General features: G+C 35.7%; 2 protein-coding genes across 3 annotated transcripts; both read right to left on the reverse strand.

Moving 5' to 3' along the window:
* Window positions 1-38: 38 nt before the first annotated feature.
* LOC106153827 (coiled-coil domain-containing protein 85C) lies at window positions 39-6356 on the reverse strand. 2 transcript variants are annotated; one of them, XM_013527928.3, is made up of 7 exons: window positions 6201-6356; window positions 5504-6063; window positions 5057-5133; window positions 4450-4515; window positions 4109-4198; window positions 3112-3210; window positions 39-1524 (listed from the first exon to the last, which is right to left on the reverse strand). In XM_013527928.3, exons 2-7 carry the CDS (start codon window positions 6045-6047, stop codon window positions 1435-1437), a joined length of 966 nt encoding a protein of 321 aa, XP_013383382.2. In that variant the 5' UTR covers window positions 6048-6063; window positions 6201-6356; the 3' UTR covers window positions 39-1434. The 2 variants fall into 2 exon arrangements, with proteins under 2 accessions (XP_013383382.2, XP_023930443.2); XM_024074675.2 differs by lacking the exon at window positions 3112-3210.
* An 800-nt stretch (window positions 6357-7156) lies between these two features.
* On the reverse strand, window positions 7157-18810 carry LOC106165151 (glycine receptor subunit alpha-2). The gene is made up of 9 exons (XM_024074676.2): window positions 18599-18810; window positions 16624-16741; window positions 15384-15442; window positions 13274-13341; window positions 12595-12830; window positions 11589-11671; window positions 10658-10789; window positions 9318-9706; window positions 7157-9097 (listed from the first exon to the last, which is right to left on the reverse strand). Exons 2-9 carry the CDS (start codon window positions 16701-16703, stop codon window positions 8897-8899), a joined length of 1248 nt encoding a protein of 415 aa, XP_023930444.1. The 5' UTR covers window positions 16704-16741; window positions 18599-18810; the 3' UTR covers window positions 7157-8896.
* Between the last annotated feature and the right edge of the window lie 6022 nt (window positions 18811-24832).

The raw sequence follows: 24832 nt of genomic DNA on the forward strand, positions 1-24832 counted from the left end.
AATTATAATCATAATGTAAAATTAACAACGAACAAGAATTGATTGCACCACTGATTTAATTTGCTGGATTTCCAAAAATTTTACATGGATTTCCAAAAATTTAACATGTAACAGTGTGCGCCTTTAACCAACAAATTGCAACATTTTTGTGTATAGTTACTGAATGTATCTGTCTTATCATCAAATGAAACCTTCCAAATTAGAAAAATGTCAGTGAACACAGATACATATAGGCAAATATATAAGATAAAGAATTTACTTTTACATACTGCAACAAAATTTCTCTTTAAAAATCTAATTTAAAACGTGTTCCAATAGCTGACATGTCGAAGTTAAATTTCCAAAGACATAAAATATATTCATTCCAGAGTAAAAAAAAAAATACTAGTGTTACCATAAAAACGCTGAATTTGATTACAGTGACATCCTGTATGGAATCATTGAACCAGCAAAAGCTTATATAATTTTTTTTTTATCTTAAATATGTACATATACGAGTATACCCCAGTAGCTAAACAATGAACACCCAGGGAGTAAAATAATGAATCACCAGTTTGGCAATAAATGGCTATATAAAGAATACTTAAGTATTATGTTATGTTATAAAGTTACTAGAAAATATTGAGATTCTAATAAATATTACATCTACTCTCCCTTTAGAAGATTATATATTTTTTTTGTTTAAGAAAATTTACAAATCCCATTTTGAACAAACATTCTAAGAGACTATGTAGAACATTTGGCAAGCAAGACCATATATGCAAATGTATATCATACATGCACAACAGTCCATTTTTGTATGCATGTAGGTTTTTCATGTGAACATCTGGTTTTGATAAACACACTTTATATTCTTATATTATCATTTTGATTATTTAATAAATCCCATCATCAATGAAAACCTCTTTAAAATCTTCAGCAATAAGATGAAGGCAAATTTAGTTTTAAAATATCTAATCCTTTTGTCCTTTTTTAAATCTGATGTTGGGTAAAACTTCATTATGTGGTAAACCTATTTACCACCTGAAATGTTGGATTTAGAAGAGCTGTGTTAAGAATATTTGACCACAGTTCTTGACTGAATTAAATGTCAACCTAAAAAAATATTGGTAAAATACAAACAGAACACATAAATGACTTCAATTAGACAGAATGATCATGTCAATGCTGCAACAAAATTATCAATAATCTTACTGCATCTGTATAGCTAAGTCAGTCACTGGTAGTTAGCTCAACAAAACTTAATAAACTGTAAAAAAAATAACTAAATAAACAAGCTGAAGATTGTTTTTGATATAAAATCAGTCAGGAGTATTAAATGACCCTTATTCAATATGTATGTCCCCTCTGCCCTGTCACTGTAATCAAGTCATCTGTATTTCAACAATAATTTGACAATGTATTCAGAAAAACCTCTCTTTTTGCCAAAAATGGCTAAGTGTTGGTCTCCAGGTTTCTTCTGTTGGGACGTGGACTGGATGTGTCAGTTCCTGGGGTGACATCTCCAAGCTTTCTCCATACAACCTAGTCGTTAGAAACGAAATAATTATATCATTTGAGAGAATAAAAGATAGTGAAATTTTTATGACACCTTTTCAGGTGCACCACAGAAAATCCTCATATTGTGTTTTAAAGTGTTAATAAGTAAAACTACAAATTACTCATCATAACATTTACCATTACTGGTGCCAAAAATAGCACTGTAGGCCATGTCATCATGAGAAATACGGGAAATTGGATTAATAGCATTGCCATGCATTTCACAGCGAAGAACTTATTACTTATTTTCACTTATTATGTTTTGCATTAAAACATAAATGACAAATGGTCGTTTGCTTGGACATGTGACCAGATGCAAAGCCGTGTTAAGTGATAGTGTTATGTGTTATCTGGAACTACGTGTACTCTTGACTCGACCACTGCACACACTAATCATTAACAACAAGGGGCATATTTTTAATCTGGGAATTACAATTGCAGTGTACATATTATAATGTGCTGTGAAGAGTTCATTTCTGGCAACCATGCATGTCCTTGCGTTCAAAAAGATAAGTGAAACGTTGACCATTATCCCAGAATTCTAAAAACAATGTACTAATCATAAATTTTCAAAATTGGCACTATTTTAATGAGATATGCAGAAGAATATTAAAATAAAAGTTTAATTACCCTCAAAATCACATTAACTATGGATGACAAGGTTAATTTCAATACCAGTTTATGACGTAACTACTGAACTGTGGGAACTGAATAGAGATTTGTCCAAATTTCTTTATTTGAACAGACTGGCACAAATTTCAACCATTTATTCAGAGTAATATTCAGACTTATAGATTTCATCTTTTAACTAATTAATTTTGATTTCAATGGTTAATCTCTTTAACCTATTTATTAGGCTAAGCAATGAGTGGGCTGGAAAGTATACGTAGTTTAGCGTGTCAGCAAATTCCAAGTGACCATTGGGTTTAAAGTGTGAGCTCAAACTATTTAGTTCCTAGAGAGAGTATGTGCCCATAAGCCAGCTTAAAACAATTCTAACATGGGCCACAGACAATACAGAAAACAAACACAACAACTAGCAATTACATTAAATGCACTAGACACAACTAAAAGCCAAATGGATATGGTGAACATGGTTAGTAATAAGTTAATAAAACCTTGTATAAGTCGTTAGATAAACTTTGCCAAAACATGATTATTTGCTGGACCCCTTATTCTTTATATTACAACAATGTATATCATTTCTCTTTTCTGAATACTATCCTGAAAATATTATTTCCATGTTAGAATAAAAGCAGCTCTTAAACCCAAAATATTTTTCTGTGAAATATAAATATTTAGACACAAAGGTTATGAAATGTTAAATCAATTTCACTTTAAACTAAATCAAATAAAATACAATATAAATATGGAAATCCATGGAGAACCTTGACAACAAAATAATTTCTTTTCAAAGGCAATTTAAAACAAATTTTCTAATTGATGATAAAAAAGAAAATTTCTTTTGCATTAATTATACCACTAATTTTCAAAACACCAATGCATATATCAATAACAGAAAGAAGGTATATGGTCCACGTCTCTGTAATTAAAACTGGAAAGAATGCTTACATTACACAATTCCCTCACTATTGCTTTTTCCGAGTCATCTAGATCCTCTTCTGTCATTTCAGATAAGGGGCGTTCAAGTTGCTCATGTACTTCTAAGACCTGCAACGGAAAAGGCAGCACACCCTACCAACCATGCAATGCAACAAATGGCAGCAAAAACGCAAACCTAAGGGAGCCTACACACAATGTAAACATTTAGCATGCAGTACTTATAAACAAAACACAGTGACAATACTTCTAACACACACATCTTTGAACAGATAATTCAACAAGACACCAATTATAATTGGATCAACAGCTCATACCAACATGATGATTCAAACCAATTCTCATTCAATTTTAAAAATTAAACTCTTTTTAACATTATCCAGAAAATATTTCCATTTGAAAAAATCTGACAACTGACTGAACTGTATTGTTTAAAATTAATATTCAAAACAATGACTATAAAATAATAATATGACATCATACAAATAAATATATAATCTAAGATACACTAGATTAAATTAATCTATTTATTATAATTTCATTAAGTATTTCATAGAAAAACTATAAGCACTTAATCTACACAAAATGTGGGTTATCATGCTTGTGGGGAGGGTTAAGATTTCAGGGTATTTGTATGAGGCATGTTTCTGGTCAGGACAAGGTCCAATTTGAATCAAAATTTGATCTAGGATCTAAGACATAATGATAACAAGGTCCATTTTTTCAGGAGAGCCTCCCCCACCCTCCCTTGAAATTGCTGGCTACAGGCCCGGGTCTGCTTTACCCCATTTATTGACTGAAGAAAATTCAAGCCAAGAAGGCAGATGGTATTACAATACTGGGATTAAACTAATCCCAGTGAGCTGTTGCAAAGAGAAAAAAATGCACTGGTATAACTTGCCAGTGTAAAGAAAGGGAAAAGAAATGAAGAAAAGAAAACAGATTTCATAACGAGATTTCCTCTCCACTACTGACCAGTATAAAAGGTCACATCCCCTTCAATTCTTACCTTCATAGCATGTACCACAGCCTCTGGTTTGGAGGGGCCATGGTGCGGAGGCACTGAGGTAGCTTCTCCTCCAGTTACCATACGGCCAGGCTAAAATATTACCAAATTACATGTAACAGACTTCAGTGCTAGTTCAGACATGGTAGAAGCTTTGAAAGAACAACATGTTCATAAAAGCTAGCGATAAATTTAAAGGCTGTTGGAGAACTGATCATTTTCAAAGGGAAACGCTACTGGCAAAGTCAGTTTTCTAGATCCTAATGGAAGCTGTTCTGTTATCTAAGATATGATCTATAGCAGCAAAACATTTGCGTGTCAGTTATTCAACAGTGCATACATACTTCATAACTTGCTGGCGGAGACCTTTTCTCAACCCTTTGTCCTTCCGCTCCATGTCTGTCCACTCGCTAGGAAAACAAAGATAATATTATCAACTTGCTAGTATTCAGAACAAAGTAAAATGTTATAATTTAGCATACTTATGGACATTTAGAAATAGAACATATACATACAGTAACTATATATACAAGGTAATCAATTTAATACGGTTAAATATATGTGGTAATATTTTCAGTGAGGGGAAAAATTGTGAATTTCACAGATATTGTGTTTTTTAGGTCATAATTTCTTAAAATTAGAATATTCCTATTAAGAAGTAGCACAAAATTAAAATTATATAAAAAAAAAAACTACTGTATAGTTCTATTCTATGCAGTAAATCACCACAAATGCTGTATAGAAATATAATTTTTGTGATGAAAAAATTATGTATCTGAAATTTTTGATTTAAATGTTGCCCATTGACAAGATTGAGTAATTACCATATATCAAAATATATTTTGAATTCTTCAAATGATATTAATCTATTTTTATATGCTCAAAAATAAACCATTTCACAATAACAAACAGAAACTGTCAGTAAATTTTTTAATAACAAAATGTAAATACCTGTGCCAGTTCTCTTTTTTCTTCTTCCAAGTGTTTAACTTTATCTTCCAACTGACGGATATACTGCAGTGCATGTTCTATAAAACAAAGATTAAAATGTGATAGAAGAAATGTCTGCTGCATCTGAAACATATAAACATTATTCTTTCAGAGTGCCGAAAACAAGCTGACTTTATTTCAAATTTTTATTTCAATCAAATTAAACCCCACTCCTTCTCCAAAGGCAGATAATTGCCAACAAGATTTATGTATTAAAATCAATTACATTACTAGTTCATATTATGCTTTTCAGTGAGTAAAGCTTTTTATTTATTTATTTATTTATTTTTATCTTTGGTTTTTTGGCTAAAGGCGCGGAAATGTCAGTGTCTTTTTGACTGGGATCATACCACCTTATTATAAAATTACTGTTAAGGTCTTGATCTATATCTTTATAATAATGCTTACCAGATCTATGTCTGATGTGAATATCATTGCTCTCAACCCTGTCATCTTCATTCTTATCTTCATTAGTAGTATTACTACTGCCATCCCCTTGATCTCGGTCATTCTGGGCCATTCTTTCTTGGTCCAAGTAAATACACAATTCTTTCAACTCAACATTGTCTTTGACGAGTTCATTCTGTTTATCTTCCAGTTCTTTGAGCTTCTGTTGATATGCAGCGACTTCACTTCGCATTACACTAGCAGTGTAACGTCCGAATCTCTGCCACTCGCGGGCAAGTTTTCTCCCCTTTTGGCGATCGTCGTCAAGAAAACAGCACAAGTCTCTCAGTTCTTGATTATCGTCTTGGAGTCTTTGATTCACTTCTTTCAGGCCTCTGATCTCCAGTAAATGGACCTGCAACCGCCTGTTGATTTCCTTCATCATGTTACCATGGTCGACCATCATGTTCAACTTTTCAGTTTCCAGTTTTCGAACCAAGCCCACCAAATCATCCCGATTCATCCGAGAGATCTCTTCCTCCGGAATTCGAGCTGCCGCCGACATTTTGTTCAACTGTCAGCTAATGATGTGAAATGGGAAATACATAAATTAAATGGGGTGGCAATTAATCTAGGACAATTAAGTGCCCTACTTTACTGCGTTTTGTTTTAACAGAAATACATCGATCCGTATAAACCTATATCTAGCCCCAAATACCTGTGGATGTTTGTGGTCCCTTTAGCTCGTTCCTGATTACAAAGTGGGGGTCAACCGGCAAGTAGAGGATTATGTATTCACATATTCCTACAAAGGATGCCTTCCTCAACGGCTATTGTCCATGCATTATGAATAAAGTTTCGAATGTAATGTTCATATATCAAATCATAGAAGAAGCCTCTTTCTACTTCTATGATCAAATGCTTTCACAAAAATTATCATGATTGAAAGAAAATTTGTGTAATGGTCTGAAAAAACGTTACTGTTTTACCAAAATTTAAGCACCGTCGCAATCCAATCGATCGAAACTACGGAAATGAACATATTTAATTTAGCGCAACTAACACAATTTACGGTTTTTGCTCGCTCTCGCCAAGATTTTCTTTTCTACATCCAGAATACACATTTAGATACCATAATCGTCATGTAAACAGAATTGACATTTTCAGAATTTGTCAAAAATGTGCCAAGGAAGATGATCCAGTAATTAATTGATTAATTTACTTATTTATTTATCATGTAGCTACATATTTTGATCAATTTTCAGGGTAGATCACAAGGAAGAAATGATTAGAATTTGGTGACAATCCATCAATTGATAAATTAATTAATCAATTAATTAATCAATTAATCAATTGATTAATTAAATTTCAAGATTGGTCGCACATGGGCCAAGGAAAAAATGATAACATTTTGGTGATGACCGATTAATTAAATAATGGTTCAAGATTAGTTAATTATTTATCTTATTTATTATTTTGTTTGACATTGCATACAAGTATAATCTTGATTATAATAGAGCCATACATTCATTCAAACATGACATATTTCTTATTAAATGACTCGTACTTGTGTAAATTTTAATTTTGTTAATTGATGCATTTGGGTTTAAAAAACTTCTTTTGATATTTCGCAAGTTGTTTTGCTCTCTCTCACCAATTTTCTAGGATTTAAATTAGGACAGGTGCACCAAAATTTTTTGTTAATTGGCTTTATTGCACAATGGTTTCCTCAAATACATGTAGCACATCCTATTTTCGAAATGAGTCTTTTTTACCTTAATTAAAGGGATAACAACTGTTTATTTTGGCCAAAAAATGAATTTTCCTGGGGTAAAGGACAATTTTCCCATACTTATCAATGCTTAAATTAGTCCCTTTTTTTCCTAGAAATTTTTTTTTTTTTTTTTTTTTTTTTTTGTAATAAGCTCTTAAGAGATTATTACAGAGTGTAGCCATCTATGGAAGTCACGTGATGTGATGGCAAGCACAAAGTCCAAAATAATTCTGGCAACCGCCGTTTTGGGGGTAAAATAGAATTTATTGTATTTCTATGAGTTATTTACAATGTATTTATTGTAAAATATGGATATCTTGCGAACGGTTGTTATCCCTTTAACGTGGTCGTTAGCCTGAATTATAATGGACTTTTACAGGTAACCACTGACCAAATACCGAACGCTAATTGGCTGCAAGTATAATGGGTTAAATAATAAAATGTCTTGTTGGATTTCATAAGTGCGAACGAACAATAATAACATGATTAGACTCTCGATCACATGAGGCGTTTGATCTAAAGCTCCGGTGTAACAGGAATGGTGGTAAGTTCCCTATTATTTTGTATAGGCGACATTCGTCCCATATGCTGGTGGTAAGCAGTGGTAACCCCCAATACTCCGACTAATCCTTACCTGTACAATGTACTATATGGGACCCCGTACTTCCATTCCTAGGACTACCATTCCTGACGAACCGACGCGTGTTCTACCAAAAACTAACTATGGCCTATTTGTGTACAAGTATACACACACACTAAGGCGTAGCAAGTGTGATGCATACGGTGCACGTATATAATACTAAAAACTTCTAAATGAGAGAACAGTTTCATTAGCTCTGTTTGTATAAATTCAAATTACTGTTTTTCTTTTTATCAAGAGCTTGTAGTCACAGAAATATTGGAGGTAATACCCACATATTTTACAAGCTCTTGATAAAAAGAAAAACAGTAATTTGAATAAAAACTTCTAATTCTGACATACCTTTAGCAACACTACTGTGTTAGCTTCACGAATAATAGGCCTATCTACATGTAACACACTGCCAGTCATTTGGCGATCTTTGTCAAACCAAAGTCAAAAACAGCAAATGTTTTTACAAGGAAAAGCTTGGCTGCAACCGAAATGGATTTATTTCCAAATTTCGGTCTCCATGTTTTTTTTTTCTAAAATAAAGGCCTATCTAGTTTTCGTATACATACTAATCCTACTTTACTTTAAATCTGTATATGATATATTGGCACGACATGAAGTCCAGACTATATTTTTATATAACTATTATCACCGTGTAGATAACAGACAGCGATAAGCTTTCCAGCCCTGGCGTAATTGTAACAAATCTGCGATTGTTGAATGATGAGTGAAGTATTTTAATATTTTAGACTTAAAAGTCTAACGATATGTGAAACAAGCTCTTATGAATTGAGACCATTTCCAAATGAAAGTATATATTTTATGTCCGCACAAAGAACGTCTCACTGTTCTTAAGTTTCATGCATCCCTTCAGTGTTTTCACGCCTCCCCCCCTCCATAATAGAACCTATACAAGTGCGCTATTTAAATGTTTACGATTTCTCTTTTGATAACTACTCGTATATGCGTTGTCTAGTGTAAAGTTAAGCGAGTGTAGGCTATATTACATTTAGTCTTTTTCCCTGGGTGAGAAGACTCCGTAGCGAATTGAATACGATAGGCAGAAAAGCAGAAATGCCGTCGGGAACAAAAACCTTGAAATCTTGTCCACTCTTTTCGCTCTTTCTCTTCCTTGTGGGTCAACCTGCTCACATTCTTTTTTCGGAGTCACAGGCTGGATCTCTTCGACGTCTTCACAGCAGGTTTCGGTCTGAAAAAGAAAATTTGCATTAGAAGACACAAACATATTCTGCTCTTTATTCACAGCATTTAAGCTGAAAAATGATGTCGTTCTATTTGTTAAGACAAAATTTACTTAAGAACTAAAGTCTGATTAATTGACAGAACAGACCATACATAACACGAAAATTCAGGGCGCTCCTGCTCTGTATGTAAATGTCCCCGCAAGGGAGTACGAAAATTATCTTTACCTTCTTTTCCCTCGAAAAGCAAGAATTTCTCACAATGGTCTTTCTGGGACGATTCACTGCTGTTGGTACTCGTCGCCTGGAATACGTGTTCACCAATGAATATTCCAGTAAGGACCCGAACACAAAAAGCAAGCACGCTGCTAGCCAAACGTCAATGGCTTTGATGTAAGAAACCCTAGGCTGAGAAGCCCGTGCCGCTGTAGTCTGTGTGGTAATGGTCAGCACTGTTAGAAGTCCGATGGACACCCTGGCCGGGCTAGCGTCAATGCTGATCCAGAATCCCACCCAGGACATGATGACGATGAGAGCTGATGGCACGTACGTCTGGACCACGTGGAAAAATCGATCTCTTTTCAGATAGAAGTCGATCCGTAGGCATGGAAACTCTCCTGGAACGAGTTATTGACAGCGCTCGTTAAATTCGATACTGAATAGTGAATCGGAGGACTTTTTTTTTGACACTTTACTTCGCAAAGACTGAACATTTATCTTAAACAAGACTGTAAACCATAAAAAGGACATGATTCTAGATGAGTTACTAAAATGCATTGATTTGTATTTTTTTTTCAAAAATGGTTGTATATTACAGCTCAACATACCCTGTCACACATTTTGTTCTTTCAATCTTTAAAAATAAGCCTTAACAGACCCACGAGAGTGTGTTATATTAGACATTTATATGAAATTTTTAATGGATACATATTAGAGTGCATGATTACCAACTCCATACGCAAACGCCGTTTTGTTACAAAATGAGTTTAACAAAGATGTAAATACGAATAATATACCGATACGCACGTCCGAGAAAAATGGGAGAATATTTAAAGGTTTTAACCTTAAAAACAACTCATCTTGTCATTTGGCATTTATCAGCTCCCAATGGTTTTGAAAATATTCCATTTTTGAATGTTAAAAATAGCACGATCTGTCGTTCTGTGATTGATTGCAGAAGTGCGGCTTTGTGTTATCGTGCATAATGGCGAAGTTCAGCTCGGAGACTCCTTTGGCGATTTGTCTTATAAATAATTTACAGCATTTGATTCAAGTTCAAGAGCAATTGTTGAAAATGCTAGGACAATGCATTTAATGGAATATCACATTATATTAGGACCTGTTCAGAACCTGTTGATCAGCGGACTAACTAGTCCGCGGATCATATGTGGCGAGACCCACTCAAAAGCATGTCGAGATGTAATTGCCCTGGCCCTGCGGGCACGGTGTACGTGGGAGGCCAGAATCCAGTGTCAAGTGCGCGCCATATATGATCTGCGGACTAGTTAGTCAGTGGATCAACTGGTTCTGAATGGGCCTTTAGAATGCTTTACTTCCTCACGGCTTACCTGCAGTGTAATTTTGTGAGCAATCAGAAAAGTTAGTGTGATGCAGGGTGTATTCGGGCAATGACAGATTTGGATCCCTTTCAACAGCCTTTTCCATCCATACAAAATGGAGGGTGTCCATGTTATTGCCAACTGAAAGGGATAATGACATAAAAGTAAACCAATTAGTTTTTTTTATCATATAGACATACTCCTATACGTAACATAAGGGTTACAGATTAATGTTGCAGTAAATTATTATTGTAAAGACACATACATTTACAGTTGATAAGTTTCGGAGTATTTAAACAACGTGTTGAATAAAAAATCTAGTCTGTCATGGCGACTTATTAAATTTGAAACGAAACTGCGCAGTTTTACATAAGATTTGGCCTCTCGCCAGAGCAAAAAAGAGATTTGTAAAATCCAATGTTAAGGGCTAGATGGAAGAAGGGAAACACAAGATAACGACCAATAGACGTCAAGTCTACTTTTAACACTATTACAAAAGCATGACTTTGACACTGACTCAGAACAATAAGATGTGCAAAGAATTTTAGCCCCATGTAAAAAACGTGAAGCAGATTCCGCGTTACTGATGTTGAGATTCGAATGGGTGTGTGTGACTGGGCATTGTTTATTGTTAACCATTGTTAATGATTTTTTTCATTGGCATAAAAAATCCATATAATGGTACTTACACCCATGTATAACTTAGTAAATAACCAAATAAATAAATACAACTACTACAGTTAATCGAGTGATTTGTTTATTTGCCTTAATTAATACAAATACTACAGACATTTGCTGTATAATATTAAACATCTCCCTAAATACCACATTCACTCGCACACTCATCTGCATACATACTTAATGACCTTTTTACGTGGTATCTCAGCCAGCAGCTTGTAAAAAAAAAAAAAAGACGTGCTTGAAGCTATGGAATACTCACAACTTTCCATCATGAGTGGGCACTGCTGTGTGTCCAGAGGGTAGTCATACAAAGCCATGGTGCAATCTAACGTGGCGCTGATTCTGAAAGCATAACATTCATGTACGTGACGATCTAAAATAAGTTTGATCTTTAAAGGGATAACAACTGTTCATTTCAAAAATGAATTTTTCTGGGGTAAACGACAATTTTATACTTAATAACCAATGGTAAATGAATCCATTCTGTCATTCAAAGTTAGTCCATTGTTTTAAATTTGGTTTTTTGTAATAATCTCTTAAGAAATTAATGGAGGTAACTAGGTCCGATGGCAAGCACAGATTCCAGAATAATTGCTATAACCACTGTTTTGGTGATAAAAAAAGAATTTATTATATTTATAAGAGTTGTATACAATGTGTTTATTGAATATCATATGAAGAGGTGTTATCCCTTTAATCTCAACAAGAGTCTGGTGTTCTTGTCCGTTTTGAAACTATTTTCCTCATCATACAAACTAAGTGCCACACCGTATACCAAACAACTGCCCCCCCCCCCCCGTCCCTTTTAGCAAAGTTCTAAATCTGCAAGTGTTATGTTAAAGGATTTGCGACAGACCATTGGCTTGAATGGAGCATATTGTTCAGAAAACATGCCCAACTAGTAATTTCTTTATCAAAATACAGAAATCGGAAGTTCAGCAGAATGGTCATGAAGACGGCCTGTGGAAAACAAGTGTCATGCCAGTGCTACACATGTAGTAACCCACAGGGATTTCATGAAAAGACCCCTCGAGTGAGTCAATCATTTGAGCACTCAAGCAAATCACCATTAGTTCAATAAGGCACACAGATGTAATGTAGGTACAGCCGTCGATTGAAGATCCACACCGTCATGAATTCTTGAACATGTCAGACATGGAGGTGTTTCACTTTTCCTCAGTATAAGGTCCTTTAGTCTAAATGACAGTCATATCAAGATGTGTGTGCTACTATTTTAAAAGAAAATTGAAATAATTAGTACTTACTTCAAAACGTACCAAACTTGTCCATTGGAGTAAAGGCGCATCAGTCTGTTTGGGATGGTGACGTGATGAAAATTTGCCTTCTTCTCGTTTCGAAAAAACACATCAGGAACCCAAATTTTCTCCCAGAAGTGTTCATCCATCTTTAACATTTGGCCGATGCCCAGATCTTCGTTCGGCTCGAATGCCAGTCTGGGATCAGTCCAGTTTTGACGAAGATAAATGTTGACAGAAAAATCCTGAAAGTATGCGCAGGGAGAGGCACCATCATTGGACCAATCACTCAGTCTATCTATTTGCAAAGCTATAAACCGATTCTTGTATGCCAACATATATCAAAACATGTTTTTGTCATATGTCTTTAATTAATCTCTTTTGGTATAAAAATATCAACAATGATATTAGCAATGATATGATTCATCAACACCTGCAGTTTCATCCTCATTTTGCATATATACATATCAAGAGATGTAAGGCGACCTTGGCGATATACGCTGCATTCGGTTTTAGGGGTGTTTCTCGGCGAAATGCGAGCTCTATCTCTCAGTATGTATGTCAGATAATACATTGTCACCATTTCACGATGTATGCCTTGTTCTGACATTTGTCGCTCGGATGACAATGTATCATCTCACACGTAGGCCTATCTGGTGTTTTGAGACTACAGGAAAGCTATGCTTACCATTGCTTGTTCGCTGATGGAATAAAAGCTGTTTACGTATACACCCAGCTCGACCCTCGTCGACTCGTCTGAAACATATTGTTTGCAATCAATGGTTAAAGAGAAAGTTCATGGGATTTTCTGTCTTCATTCTCCCGGTTTTATTTCTATATATGTATTGGTGTTGCCAAGAAAACGTTGGAGAAATTACAGATCACTGCTGATCCTTATATCCCCAGGGTTTGTTACTTGCAAAGTATTTGCAAGTCTATTGGTCGTCCGGCCAGATTCGGCCCAGGCAGGCAGTATATGGTTGTGCGGGAAGTTTTTAGTAGAATTTAGAACTTTTGCTAAATAATTGAATTGTTACTGGTCCAGGAATTGGTAATAAAAATATGCCTGAAACCATAACCCGGGTCTAGGACATATCATGCACCCTATAATACATTTCTAAGGGTCAGGCCTACTCCATGTCGCACTGCGACGATGATGGGTCCAAGCTGGGTTTCCAGCTAAGTCAAGCAAAACAGTCTTTAAAAATGTTAGCGAAGTAATCTTTTAGGGTTTGTTGGTCAATAAGTTAAGGTTTGCAGAACCCAAGGGAATTCACTGACGGCTATTTCTTCCTATGTCCTGCGTTTGATTTAAAAACCATTTGCTCCAATATCAAATTGCGCAGTGCTGCTAAATGCTACATTGTAGCAGGGGGCTTGCGTGCGATGTGAATTTTACTGGGCTTTTATCTGTATTATTTAAGGAAAGAAACATAATCAAGTCTGATTCGTTTAGATGCCATCTTTAGTTATAATTTCTACTATCTTGTGACTAACGAGAGAAGACCTAAACGGATTGCTGGAACACTTTATTTGCCGTTGGTGCGTAATGCAACTTTGGATAATTCTCCATGCAATTTTTAAGGCACAATCAAGCTTTTATTAAGAGAGGCGTTCGTTATTCTAAAAAGAGATTTTTTTAATTTGACAGCTCTACCAATGGTTTAATTGCACTGTGTCTAAGTCTATCCTTTCTCACCAATTTGTACCGTATCACAAGCCTAGGCTATGTTTGCAACTACGATGAAATCATATATAATTTTCTGTGAAATTTCTTGAGCAACCTTTTTTTTCACTTGGGTTTTTGACCACCCACTTGGTCATAATCAACGACACTCAAATCCAAAGTCCTACAATGAGTTAAACCAACTTTTAATCACCTTTACTATCGTTATGCCTCCTACAACCACCAAAGGGGGAAGGGAAGGGAAATGTTCCACGAGAATCCGAAACAATTTTGACAAACTCTGTGTCACAATATAATCTTGCATTGCTGCATGATCACCGCAAGTCCACCAACGTATATTGCTACTGCCTACCGACTTGCGATTAGAAAACAAAATGTCAAAAAATTCACCGTGACAAAAGTGTGAAGGATACAGGCCCGTAAATCCGTACGGTTTCATATGGTGACCGTTTTCCTCCACGTGGCCATCCCATGGTTAATGTTACCAAGGCTAAAACCTTATCTTTACTGGTATATCTGAACTTTGAGAAAATACACGACCAGTCGATTTCCTGATTACGCAAAAGCTAAGATTTTATTAAATAAATAAATGAATTCATTTTTTATCACTAGGACATTTAAATTACGTATATGGCAATAATATTGATGCAAGTATCGAAAACTCCATTAAGTATAGGAATCGATACTAATTAGATATACTATCTTAAGAAAAACGAATCTGGAATTGAGGGAGAGATGTTATCTTCGATACCGGCCCAATTAAATGTAAGTGTATTCATTGCACGCACATAACTTTGTAAGTGAACGATTTTGGAATATTTCAGCTCTTTCTTCATAAAAAATAAAAGCGGGAGAGGCAAAATTCGGCCAAACTTAAAACAAGAATGATATTTTTTCAAATGCAGTATATTGAAATCTTTATCTGAAAACTGCGGACTTTCTAATGCACTCATTTTATGAGATCTGTTAGAATTAGTGATATCTATTCACCATGCCGTCATTGCTATTACATGTAATAACAGTCTTAACCATGCTAGGTTCCCCTAAATATTACTTTCTAGTCTCTATATTGATTTTTCAACAATTTTCAGGAAAAAGGGAAAATATATACCTGCTAACGGCGGTCGGAGTTTGTCATAACCTTCTAATACATCGTCTAAAAACTCTGATCTGTAAGATACAAAAAGAACCTGTCAGTGTGTATAATCAGTTCACAAGACACTGGTTTGGAAACTTCTTTAAAACAAATAAATAAATAAATAAATCTCATGAAAAAGCATGAACATGGGGAAAAAATCTTCACAACTAATAAAGCCGGACAATGAGATGCTGCTGTCACAAACGCGCCGAAGAAGAAAATTACTTTTCACCCGAACGCACAAGAACGATGTGAAATATGGGTACGACTTTATGTTCATGACAGCTTTTAAGATATGTCCAAGTTGGCGAAAACTGTCGATGATTTTACTTGAAGTTTTTAGGCACAAGGTCAAATAAGGTGAAACTTCATATTCACGGGACATCTCAATACAGATAAGGCCAATGATGGATGTGGCACGTTCTGATACCCAAGGGGTCAATAAGTCAACAGAGTGCTTTGCATGTTTAAATCCGTTTAAACAGAAATAAATAGATTAAATGCAAGAGTCAAGACCTGTGCGCTATGATGAAAGTAAAACAATACAAAGAAGAAATTTTAAATATACAGTTAAAATCTGCATTATGTTGCAGCCACTACAATTTATATACATGTGTATCATATATACATTTTGTAATTGTTTATCTCGGCTACTTAACACGCGGATTCCATCAAGACCGGCATTCGCAAATCAAATAAATGACCGTACATTAACTGCACATAAAATTCAATCAATGTCGATTAATCTACATTAACAATATCAATATTGCTACTGATAAGGTTTTCGCCGAAAAGAAAACCTTATCCTAAAGATTAAAGCCGGGGAAAGGGAATGATACGGATCAATATAATGCGTAAAATTATAACATCTAGTTGATATGTATTGCTATGTGTTACTTAAGGATGCTGGGACCTTGGGTGTTTGTTTGAATATTTCTAACGCGTAGTACTACGCGTGTTACATGTACACATGTATCCCTGATCCTTTTTTGGAGATAAGACACAGATAACTGCACTGTATACTGCTAAGCCTATACATCTGTGATTAAACACATAAATGAAATTAAGAGCTTATTTTCCAACAGAAACAAATAGGTATAGTTGACTCGAAAAGAGACCTTTAACTTTGCAACTGCACCACACCTACACCCAATCAATATCAGCTTACTTTACCAAGTATGTGATAACAAAAGGAAATAAAGAGCACACTTACATAGTTTGGTTATTCCGAGGTTGCTTAATCCCAAATATTTCGCTGATGTATAGCAACGCCACAAAGATTAGGATCCTCATCTTCACTCTGTTTCATAACTTTACACAGCAAAGACAACCTGTCAGAAAAGGAATTGTGAATGTATTAATTTCCAAATTTATCGAGCCTTTCCAATGGAACGCGTTTCTCGTTCTCACTTTAAGACAACCAATTCCTATGGAGCTTCATAACAGCGCGTCAGACGATCTGCTTTGAATGTTCGACTAATCATTATTCATTTCATTCCCTTTAATCCAAAATTTGACAGTTACTGTGTCTCTCGATATTCTTTTAAAAGGGCAGAAGAGGCTTTGGCGATCGGTTAAAACATGGCACTCACGAGAGCCCCAAATCCAGTTGTACTTCAGAAAATCAATACTATAAATTTACGGGAAAATGAAATTGAGGACAAATTTAACGTTTTTATACATATTTTTTATACATATTTTTTATACATATTATACTGGCAGAGTAGAACATAATATTGGTCTCTGACTGAATGGTAAACAACGTCACCCGAAATTAAGCGTCACCCATAAAGATATTTCATTTTTGGCCACAACCTAGTAGATTGTCTCCCGACAACATTGCTCATCAAGCGTTTTAAAGTGTTCGATTCAGCCTGCTTACATTGTAAGATCTGATACCAAGTTTGTTTAAAGGGTCACTGAACATTTCATGTGCATGAAAAGAACATTTTTAGAATATAATTTTTACATTCGGCAAAAAAATAAATAATAATAATAATAATTAATAAAATAAAATAAAAAGAGAGACAAAGCCCAAGAGAACTTGTTTCAATAATTGAGGAATGCCAGACACAGTTTCAAACCATTTTCACGATGAAATGGCTTTTTCTTCCAAAGTTTAGATGTGAGTCTCTTTCATTTGTCTTCTTAGAAAATGCAGAAATCTCTAGACAGAAAACGAAAAAGACATTAGGAAATTAACCTGATTTAAGGTAGGCATGGTACATTTATGGATAATGACTGCAGATAACCCATTGTTTAACTCTGTTCCAATAAGTCGCTTACTTAAACACCCCCAGGACACCCAAACCACTTTTATCATCTTTTTCTGAAGAAAACTAGTTATAATCCGCTCTGGGCGGGATTCTTTATTCAATAAACACAGTGAACTAAAAAAACTAAACAAAACTACCGCGGATTTATGTATAGATTAAATCAGCCAAAATGTTTGCATTATTTAAAAAAAGCATTATGTGAATCCATTCTGAGAACGTAAAACTCACAGTAGAGAAAGTCCACGTTTTTAAGGGGACCTTTGCCTTTTAGTATTCCATATTAGATCAACTTCTATAAATATCTAAAAAAAAAAAGCTGACAGCCTATTTTTTTGCTGAGTAAATTAAGATCACAATGACGTAATCGCAATGTCTTACAAGATGGAGGGATAATGAATAAAAGACGCCAACTCGATGAGACACTTAATTAACGCTTTTCTCAATTAACTTAACAGTTAGAGATCACACATTTTTAATTGATGCAAAGTTGTGTTATAATGAGTGGCACCATTAATGACTTGGCTAGTATTTTTGTCGCCTAAAACGACTATTACGTGGAAAATTTCAAAGCACTACTTCAGAGGAGGATACAATGCTTCTGAAAGAGACCATATATTTTTATCTTTGCATCTCACATTTTGTTTGTACAAATTTAGACTGACTCACTGTAAATAACAATTATCAAACAAAAGAACGGTGAAACCCATTTATCCCTTTCATTGCTTTTCTGCTTTTTAGCAATGCAAGTGTTACCAAACAAATTTCATATGCATGTAACAAAACGAAGAAAACGGACAGAAAAAGGAAAAAAGACGGCACGCTAGATTCAAAGTTTGGGAACGTGAATTCCCTAGGATGTTCAAAGTCAAGGAATAGCGAGAAAGATCTAACGTCGATTCTCAATGTACTCACCTTTGATTGGCACGCTTCACCATAGGGCGACTTCCATGTGACGTGCTAGCATGCCGCTTGCCTCGTCTTTGACGACTACTCCGGGATCTGGCAAAAGATATCGGGACAGTGTCATACCATAGTTACACCCACAAGTACTTTTAAAGGCTGTGGAATGTTTGATTTGAGTCTTAGCTGATGTTGCTGTGAACTGTCGGCGTTCTCTTCTTAAGATTCATTCCTCCTACGGGCAATTGAAGGATGACGCATTCGTAATTCATTCAGTATTAATGCCATAAAAATTGAAATGGTACTCCAATGTGATATACATTTCTGATAATTGCATTTTATTAGATACTATTAGTTTTAGTACCTAATGCGCTCTTGGAAAATCGATATAATAGAAGAATTTCTTTCTTTTACATCTTTATTAATCTTGTTTATTCTGTCCATTCTATAGCTGAATGCCTACCGAAGGCATGATATATCATCTGGTAATGAATTCAAAGTAAAAAATCCCATATTTAGGGTGAGCAATCATTGATCAGTGTGTTCAGGTTCACAGACAAAATGTTGCTGCGATTTATCATACTAAATTCTACCGACTAAGACAGATTAGACCTATTACTTTCTCTATTGAAAAGGGTGAAATCATATCTGTTATGAATGCAAGGGATTTGGTGACTGCGGCCCAAGGCCTGGGGATTTGAAATCGCTAAAGATATTCAAAGTGTAGGTGGTTGTTCTGTTTCAATAAAACCAATGGCAAGGGTCCAATACACAGGCATGTCTCTCTTATTGCCTTTTTCAATATTCACTGACCTTTGTTTTTGTCTTACTTCAGTGTCTGCAGTTCTGCCGTAATTTAGTCTCCTTAGAATTGGTACCAGGCCACGCCGGGACGATCTATGATACGTTTATTGCATCTTGTTTAAGAAAAGGCTTATTTATCATAACAAAGCTGATAGTTGAAAAAGTATAAGATAAGCGTGGATGAAAACATGACCTTGAATCTCTTGGTAGTTTGGTAAAGCCAAAGTAGAGGTTCTTAAACCCCCTTTACACTGGACGGTGTCCTTTCTGCGTCCTTTGTGCTACCATGAAACTGGCATTGCTGTGGTCGTAATAAGGAGGCACAAGCATCGCTAAGGTTGCCAGTTGTCGGCACGTAAAGTATATTTTTTTTACTGTCAAACGGGGCCGTACTGCGAGACGCACAAAGGACGCCGTCCAGTGTAAAGGGGGCTTAAGGGTGGTGTTCTCTGCCAGAGGCCAACTAGGTGGTGAATTTGTTGTTGTACGAAAGTTCTCAGCACAGCTAGTGAATACTCGTAGGCAGAGAAATGCCTGTGAACAAAGATCCCTCAGTTCCCCTGGTCGAAGGCCAAACACTGGTTGTAAAAAGTGTCCCAAGACTATGTCTCTTCCGACACAATATTATGACGTCTTACATATACGTTATCACTTCTGTAGATTAAAACAGTTAAACTGTACCAAGATTAGATTGCTTTAATTACATTTTGCAAGATTAGCTTTTTTTTACACATTAGTGACAAGAAACTTTAGGTTTGCGTCCGTCTTATAGTCTTTATATCCCTTTTTATATGGCGCAGATTTTCTGTTTGGGCGCGTATCTGCTCAGCCAACTTCTTAGTTGTAGTCACGAGGAAACATTCAAGATGAAGAAAAGATGTCGTCCTGATCTGCATGCGTTGTATGAGGTGATCCACTCAAAAGCAGACAACACCTTTAAAACTTATATGTTTTGTGATATATTCTATCATCAAGACAAGCATTATTAAGAAAAAAAGGATGATTACGAGCACGAACACGAGTTTTCCCAGAAACATCAATGAACACAAGAAAATCGTAACGCTGAGGGCAAAACTGAATATATCTGTTTATGAACCTTAAATGAATCATTTTACGTTTTTTATAAGTTAAGCAATATGATCTATCGTAGGATGACGAGGATCCCTTTTTTCTTGCAATGGAAGCGGATTAAGGTTACATACCCTGAAATATATCATTATATGACATACGTTGAGTTTTTCTTTTATTTTCGTATACATCAAACAATAATATCTGACAAATACTAAGGACCTATGCTGATCAACACGTCGATAACACATACATTGTAGGGCTGTCATTGTGCTAGGGTACCAATTTTACCTGTTGAAGCAGCTGGAAGCACTTTTGAGCACAGCTGAAAAATCCTTACATTGGGTGTAGATAGCACCCGGTTCGGAGGGACATTTCGGAGGATAAGCTAGCCAGTGTTTAATAATTTAGAATATGATATTCATTTTGCCAAATGGCAATCGAAGCATGAAACTTAACCAAATTGCATTAGATTATGTACTCTTTCATTAGAAACGAACATTAGCACATGTAACCACACAAAATGCTTGCAGCGCCGTGCGCCTTGGGATAATCTGAGAAAGGATTTTTTGGGGTAATCGAGTTGATGTGTAAAGAAATACCTACCCCTTCCAAAACCGATTTTGCAATGGCTTGATGTCTTAAACTTTCACGAATGCGCCCTGCGTACCCGAGTATTCTCTTTTTGGGATTCGAAGCTGCCAAGTTAGTCTGTCCAACCAATCCAAAACATCAATCTTCCTTAAAGGGATAACAACTGTTCATTTTGGCAAAAAAATGGATTTTCCTGGGATAAAGGACAATTTCCCCATACTAACCAATGGTTACTGAATCCATTCCGACATTCAAAGTTAGTCCCTGTTTTTTTCTAAAAAGTTTTTTTTTGTTTTTTTGTAATATTCTCTTAAGAGATTATAACATAGTGTAGCAATCTATGGGGGTCACGTGATGTGATGACAAGCACAAATTCCACAATAATCGTGTTAAATGCCGTTTTGTTGGTAAAATAGAATTTGTTGTATTTCTATAAATTGTTTACAATATATTTATTGTGAAATATGGATATCATACGAACAGTTGTTAGCCCTTAAACCTTACCTCTGCGCCGGTTGTGGGTTTGGTCTCAGACAGGGGGAACACACACGCAGTAATGGCCCTACTCTGTCCGCTTGTAGCTAGAATATCGTTAGACGTCGTGACAGAATTATTTGACTCCTCCGCAGACTTCTTTACACTGATCTTGTTTGAACAACCTAAATCTAGCACCGTCAATAAAAATGATTTGATTCCCAATGGAAGCAATCCCTGGTCCATCATAGACGCATCTGGGGATACTCTTGTTCCAGTAGGGGATTCAGTGGCATGATTCGGCGCTCACATCGAGCATATTGTCAGTTATTCTGAATGTACATGGTAAAAGCAATAAGAATAACTCGTGTAAAGGTGACCGTCACTGTTAAATCGGCAATACCTATTATTTTTCCTGGCATTTTAGAGACGCCCTCGTCAAGGTCTGGGGGTAATTGCAACATCAAGTGGATTTTTCTCCAGGACCTTTTTGATCGGTTGTTTTCTGGTGAAACTTTGCCAAAGAAGATTGAGGCAATATTTCCATGTTAAGACAAACGGTGTTGACACACACAGATGGGTTTTGATTATTCTGCAAGCTTCAAAGAACGTGCATGGTTTGAAATAATTTTGCCAAGTGCTGAATAGCAGATAAAATAGCAAGGTTTGACAAGCCAATGATTTTTTTATTAATTAAAATGACTAAAAATGATATCATGAAACTGTAAAAAAGGGCTGTAAAAAAGGGCTGTAAAAAAGTTTTTATTCCGAAAATCGTTCAATAAGAAGGTCATATGATTGGTATAATGCCGGGCTTATGTACAAATTGAAGTTGATAGACTTGGGTTGTTTTACATGATTGCACATAATGCACATAAAATGTTTTATAGTTAATGTCAACTTCGCAAAAAATACGACTACATGGAAATTACGATAACATTGTGATCATAACCGTGGCTTGTACCAGACTATTATTGCGACTATCAAAATAGACATACAACAATTAAGACGATTGCCAATCTTCTTAATTCATTTTGTCGAAGCTTTGAATCATTTTTCTTGATACCATAATGCAATTAATAAAAATAATAGAACATTCAATGTAATTACTAAATCGCGTTCTTTCTCTGGTCATGCAAGCCTTTGTTGTCAAATTTATCAAGTTTTGTGGCGGGAACATGCATGTCCAAGGTTATTTGTTGTGGATACATAATTTTCAACGAAAAAGTAATGGGCTGGTTTGTTTGTGAAAAAACGTCTATGACCGCACTCTCGAATGTCACAATTCCCACATTTCAATCAAAATAAAAACATTTTGTGAGAAGAAATCAACATTAACAGCTTTTTTGCTTAGCTTAGACTGTTGGCATATTGCATATATTGGTCTTTGAAAGGCCTGGTTAAAGTTAAATGCAAAACTTGACATACCTAGATGGGTTATTGTCACTATTGAAAACAAAAATAAAAACCAAAGCAATTCAATCCGCAGGTAGTTATTGACCCAAAACGAGACATCTGAGCGGCCTTTCAGACTTCTAAACCCTGTACATTTGCTCTGGCCGACTTGCAAATATAGCAGTTTGGCGAAACAAACCTCAATACCCACTGTGACGCTATTTTGTTATATCGGTTATTGAATTAGGTCGCTTTACCAACTTGGCGTTTTTGTGGTTTTATTTATTATACATAAAATCAATTTTATGGCTAACACAGTTATTGTAAGTTAATGATTACAGTATTAAATTTGCTACTTAGGCAGGGTAGTTAATATTATAAAGTCAAAAGCTGTCTCCTTTTAATATATTCTCATTCCCAGTAGACGCGGTACTACTTATCGCCGCCGCCACTTATGACGGTCAATCTCATACATTTTTAACTCAGATCTCTGTTGATTTTTTTGTAGATAGTGTCTTGTAGGTTAATGTCGCCAACTTGACCCGGTGGGCATTTTATGACGCTAGAAAAGCCTTGTACTTAAAAAAACACCAATTTACATTGATTTGAATTATTTGCCTCATACGAGTGCATTGTGTCATCTCTTTTGTGCAATTTCTGTTTTTAACTTAGTTGGCGAGATGTAAGGCGCAGTTGTTATGCATCTGTCCATTTAAGTGATAAAAAAATGTCACAGAGGGAAAACAACGTAGTACGCCCTTAAACTGACAACATACAGCGTAGAAATGAAACCAATATGAATTTCAAGAAACGAGCCCCACACAGCACGTTGTTAATATGAGCCATCTTCGAAACAATTCAAACGCATATACAGTGGTGAGAATTTACATCGCTGACAATACCAACGTAGTATTTCAAATCGATCGCTGACGCATCTGCTCACCGAACCTCTTATAGTTAGTTGCACTCATGAGGAAACTTCTTAGTTCGTTACTTTTGGGAAGAAGTAATAGCCCCGATCTGGATTAATAGACAGAATGTATGCGTTGGTTCCCTTGAAAGCAGATAACAACATTAAAACAATGTTTCGAGATATATTGTAATCTGTTTTGTCTTTCTTGGCTAGAAATGTGAAGCTGCAACGGTATCGATTTTCGTGGCAGCAAATTGCTTTCCAATGTCTTTAATCTATCAGAATAAAGATGAAATTGTTGCGCTGGCTTTCTTTTCTGGAATACACCGCTGTCGCGTGCACTTGGGACAATTAATAAGCAGTATTAATGTTTCTCAACAAAAGTGTTTACTTGTTTTGCGGTAACCCGCAACCTTCTTAAAGCTCTTTCTTCAGACGCTGCGTTCCTTTCAGGCAACTTTCTCTGAAGCTATCAATTCTGTAAAACCTGATCATAGTGCACAGCGTGAATCCAAATGGCGGATGGAATGACTCTACACTACCCCTCTCTCAAGAAAAGACAAACAAGATATGCACAGGTTATGCCTTGGTTTTCCCCTTCTTTTCACTGCCTTTATGTAACAAAAATTTGCTGTTGGAATGAACGAAGGCATATAATTCAATTTCTGTTATCTCTAACAGTACTGGTAACGCTGCCCAAATGTTGCGCTTGCTTTTTTCAAAAATAATTCTGCCGACAGATAAATATCCCCAATGTGCCTTAGGCTTCATTTACGATTTCTTTATTGCTCTAGACACGATTCCCAGTAGGGCGAGGATCAGATATCTTTTTCTTCATTTATTTATTTGGCACAAGCCCAGAAAATGCCGAGATCAGATGCACTCTATACTTTATAAATGAGACTCCGTTGCACTACATGCATGAAAGTTTATCCCATCAGCGTTAAGTACAACTTGTTTATGGTAGCTACATTCAGATGACAGGACCAAGGGTCAGA

The sequence above is a fragment of the Lingula anatina genome, chromosome 2 (assembly GCF_051362555.1).
Source record: "Lingula anatina isolate TDL-2025a chromosome 2, LinAna3.0, whole genome shotgun sequence".
Lineage (NCBI taxonomy): Eukaryota > Metazoa > Brachiopoda > Lingulata > Lingulida > Lingulidae > Lingula > Lingula anatina.

What these genes read in the sequence shown, in the direction of transcription:
- LOC106165151 (XM_024074676.2), bottom strand. Translation starts at nt 16,703, where the DNA reads ATGAGGATCCTAATCTTTGTGGCGTTGCTATACATCAGCGAAATATTT. An exon ending in ACTCCGACCGCCGTTAGCAG is followed by an intron (nt 13,342 to 15,383) that starts GTATATATTTTC and finishes AATATGTTTCAG; the next exon opens with ACGAGTCGACGAGGGTCGAG. An exon ending in CTCACAAAATTACACTGCAG is followed by an intron (nt 9,707 to 10,657) that starts GTAAGCCGTGAG and finishes AACTCGTTCCAG; the next exon opens with GAGAGTTTCCATGCCTACGG.
- LOC106153827 (XM_013527928.3), bottom strand. Translation starts at nt 6,047, where the DNA reads ATGTCGGCGGCAGCTCGAATTCCGGAGGAAGAGATCTCTCGGATGAAT. An exon ending in CTCCGCCAGCAAGTTATGAA is followed by an intron (nt 4,199 to 4,449) that starts GTATGTATGCAC and finishes GTAATATTTTAG; the next exon opens with CCTGGCCGTATGGTAACTGG. An exon ending in CTGTGGTACATGCTATGAAG is followed by an intron (nt 3,211 to 4,108) that starts GTAAGAATTGAA and finishes TTTCCGTTGCAG; the next exon opens with GTCTTAGAAGTACATGAGCA.